The 2791-nt window shown below is 42.3% G+C and overlaps 1 protein-coding gene across 1 annotated transcript; it reads left to right on the forward strand.

The window, feature by feature from the left end:
- The first annotated feature begins 414 nt into the window (after positions 1–414).
- On the forward strand, positions 415–1503 carry LOC139935654 (neuromedin-U receptor 2-like). Its single transcript, XM_071930140.1, has one exon. It carries the CDS (start codon positions 415–417, stop codon positions 1501–1503), a length of 1089 nt encoding a protein of 362 aa, XP_071786241.1.
- Positions 1504–2791: the final 1288 nt, after the last annotated feature.

A 2791-nucleotide genomic window follows, 5' to 3' on the forward strand; every position in this document is an offset into this window, starting at 1 on the left:
AATATAACTGGAATCACCGTATTATGAGAGTAAAGACAGAAAGGTGGTGATTTTCAGTCACGGATCCTTCATGCAAATAGAATGCGATTATTATAATGTCTGCACTGACAATAGTTGCCTACCGACGCATGATAGACGCATATATTACTCCTCCGGGGACCGCAGCAGGCAGAACGCCACTGGGAGCCGGTGTCTGTGATATCGACTTGTAGGTCTCTGGTCCTGTTGGTACACGGTGCCCACTTTTCACCGGTAAACTCGTCAAGCACTACTTGATACACTACTAAAAGACCGGTTCTAGCAGTGGTTGCATCTCAACCCAGCTCATGCTATCTCGGCACACAGTGTTGCTACCTTCTGGCGTGTTAATAGCCTCTGTTCCAGTAGATCTGTGATATTTCATCAGTCGCCGTCATGGAGAACACCACCCATGGATGTGATATCCTGTATGTTCTGATGAACGAGTCGTCAATAGACTTCTTGACGTACGGCCAAACTTCCACGATCTTGATTACGATCATCATGCCTTGTATCCTCTTCCTGGGGCTTATCGGCAACCTCATCTTCCTCTTCGTTCTTTACAGAGTCCGTTGGATGCGGAGTGTTATCACTTTCTACCTGGCTAACTTGGCTATAGCTGATATCGTCTTTCTTGTGTTCACAGTAGGGGAGAAGGTTTGGATGTACGTTACCTCCCCGTTCCTGGATGATGTCAGTGGTATCGGACCCACAGCGTGTTTCCTCTTCTATCCCTTCCAAGCCACGTCATACTTCACTTCCATAGCTCTGGTGACTGTGATTTCCTACGAGAGGCTCCAAGCAATCTGCCGGCCGATGGGTAAGATTATGAACCGGCAACTACACCACTGTAAGAGGCTTACGGCGTATGCTTGGGCCCTCGGTGCTGCTTTCTCCTGCTTACTCATACCCGGTAAGAGTGTGGTTAACACGTATTGCGTAGAATGGGAAGTCGACCCCAATCTCAACAGGAGCTCTGCGTCACTATTCCCCGACCCAATGCTGATCTGCGATCCACTGTGGTCTTGGTCTGGTATCTTCGCAAACTGTCTACAAACTGTTCCGTTTTTCATGGCATTTGTGGCTAATTCCATAATGTACTTTAGGATCATCCAAGCCTTAAAGAAAAGTAACACAAACGCTAAAACTGTAGACCTACGAGCCCGTACTCTACAAGACCGTAACAAGGTAACCCGAATGCTCATAGCCAACGGAATCATATTCTTCTGTTGTCTTGCACCGTTCCAGACAGCTTCTCTCCTGAGGGCTTTATTCAACTTTAACATTGTTCATTTTGAAGTAGCAAGTGGCATACTAATGTACATGAATTCTGCAGTCAACCCTATTGTCTATAACTGTACAAACTCTCGTTATCGTCTAGCGTTCAAACTTGCGTTCACGTCCGGGCCGGCTAACGCGAGAACGCGGCGTTTCCGTTCCGTCATATCTATGGAGGAATATCACAGATCAAGTGTTGTTCTTTAATTAAGTGAACTCTTGCTTTAACTTAAGACATTCAGGAAACAGTTGTCTGTCATTTGTTCATCTGAACAGCAGTTGTAAACGTGGAGGAATCTTCGTCATACAGTTCGTATACATTGATAACTTGGCGTACAAAGTGTTAACAGGGTATGTGGGCCAAAAATGCTCAATGACATCACAGCAAATTGTACAATTGTTTTTTTCATTACCTTCGTACAGAAATTGGGATTGTACACGGTATAATCAACACCCATCAGAGGTCACAATCGAGCAATTGGTCTAACAAGAAGATCACATCAACTGGAATATGTCATCGTCGCTTGGAGGTGTCATGAACCTTGTCCCCACACATACACACTGACTTCTCGGTCGTTCAACTTGAAAGAGATACACGAGTAATTAAGAACAACATGGTTTTCTCCGAACACCTGTTCAATTAAACTGCAGCCTCGCATTGCATAGATTGAATGAAACAATTATTATTCAATAATTCATCGAGCGTTAATTTACACAATGTTTGCAGCATACGACTCGCATATTCAGTTGGCTGCTCTGCTTGTAAATTGCAATCAATTATGTGTAATTTGCAAGAAAAGACAAAGTTTTAAGGAGAAGAACAAACGGCACTTTGTAAGCCAATAATAATATTCTCTGTATGATTGTACTGGTAACCATATGTGTGTTCATTTATAGAGTAAATATTGTATGTAAATACCAAGGTCTATTATATTTCTGTACAATGATATCGACAAACAATTCTTATAGAAGGGCTCTACGGTCGAAGTCAGTTTTGAGTTTCACTCATTTCCCAAAAGGTATAGTCCTCATAAAAGTGTATTAGTTCAGAGGGTTTACGTTAAAATGGTGTAAAACTTTATTTGCCTATCGTGGAGAGATCTTATGGCATTGAACACCCAGCAGGGTGGATATGTGCGCATTACAAGTCTTATTATTATTTTTATTATTAAGAAAAGTAATGTGTGTACATTCCAAAGAAGGATTTAGAACTATTCCGTCGGGTGGAATTCAAGGCTGTCACGATTTGATGTCATCACCGTTGAACCAAACATTCTCTGTAAATGTACGGACCAAACATTTGAAATGTGACGTCAGAACGTTTTCGAATTTTGACAACAATTCTCTTGAAGGGGATTCCAACTCGGTGGCATTTAACAGTGTTAATAATAAGATTAAAGACTTGTAGTGTGTTTTCGTTCTCTTAAGAGTTCTATGGCAAAATGAACCACAAAACTGAGTTTGCCCTTGGTTGCCCCTCTTTAACCGAGTCTCA

The sequence above is a fragment of the Asterias amurensis genome, chromosome 4 (assembly GCF_032118995.1).
Source record: "Asterias amurensis chromosome 4, ASM3211899v1".
NCBI lineage: Eukaryota > Metazoa > Echinodermata > Asteroidea > Forcipulatida > Asteriidae > Asterias > Asterias amurensis.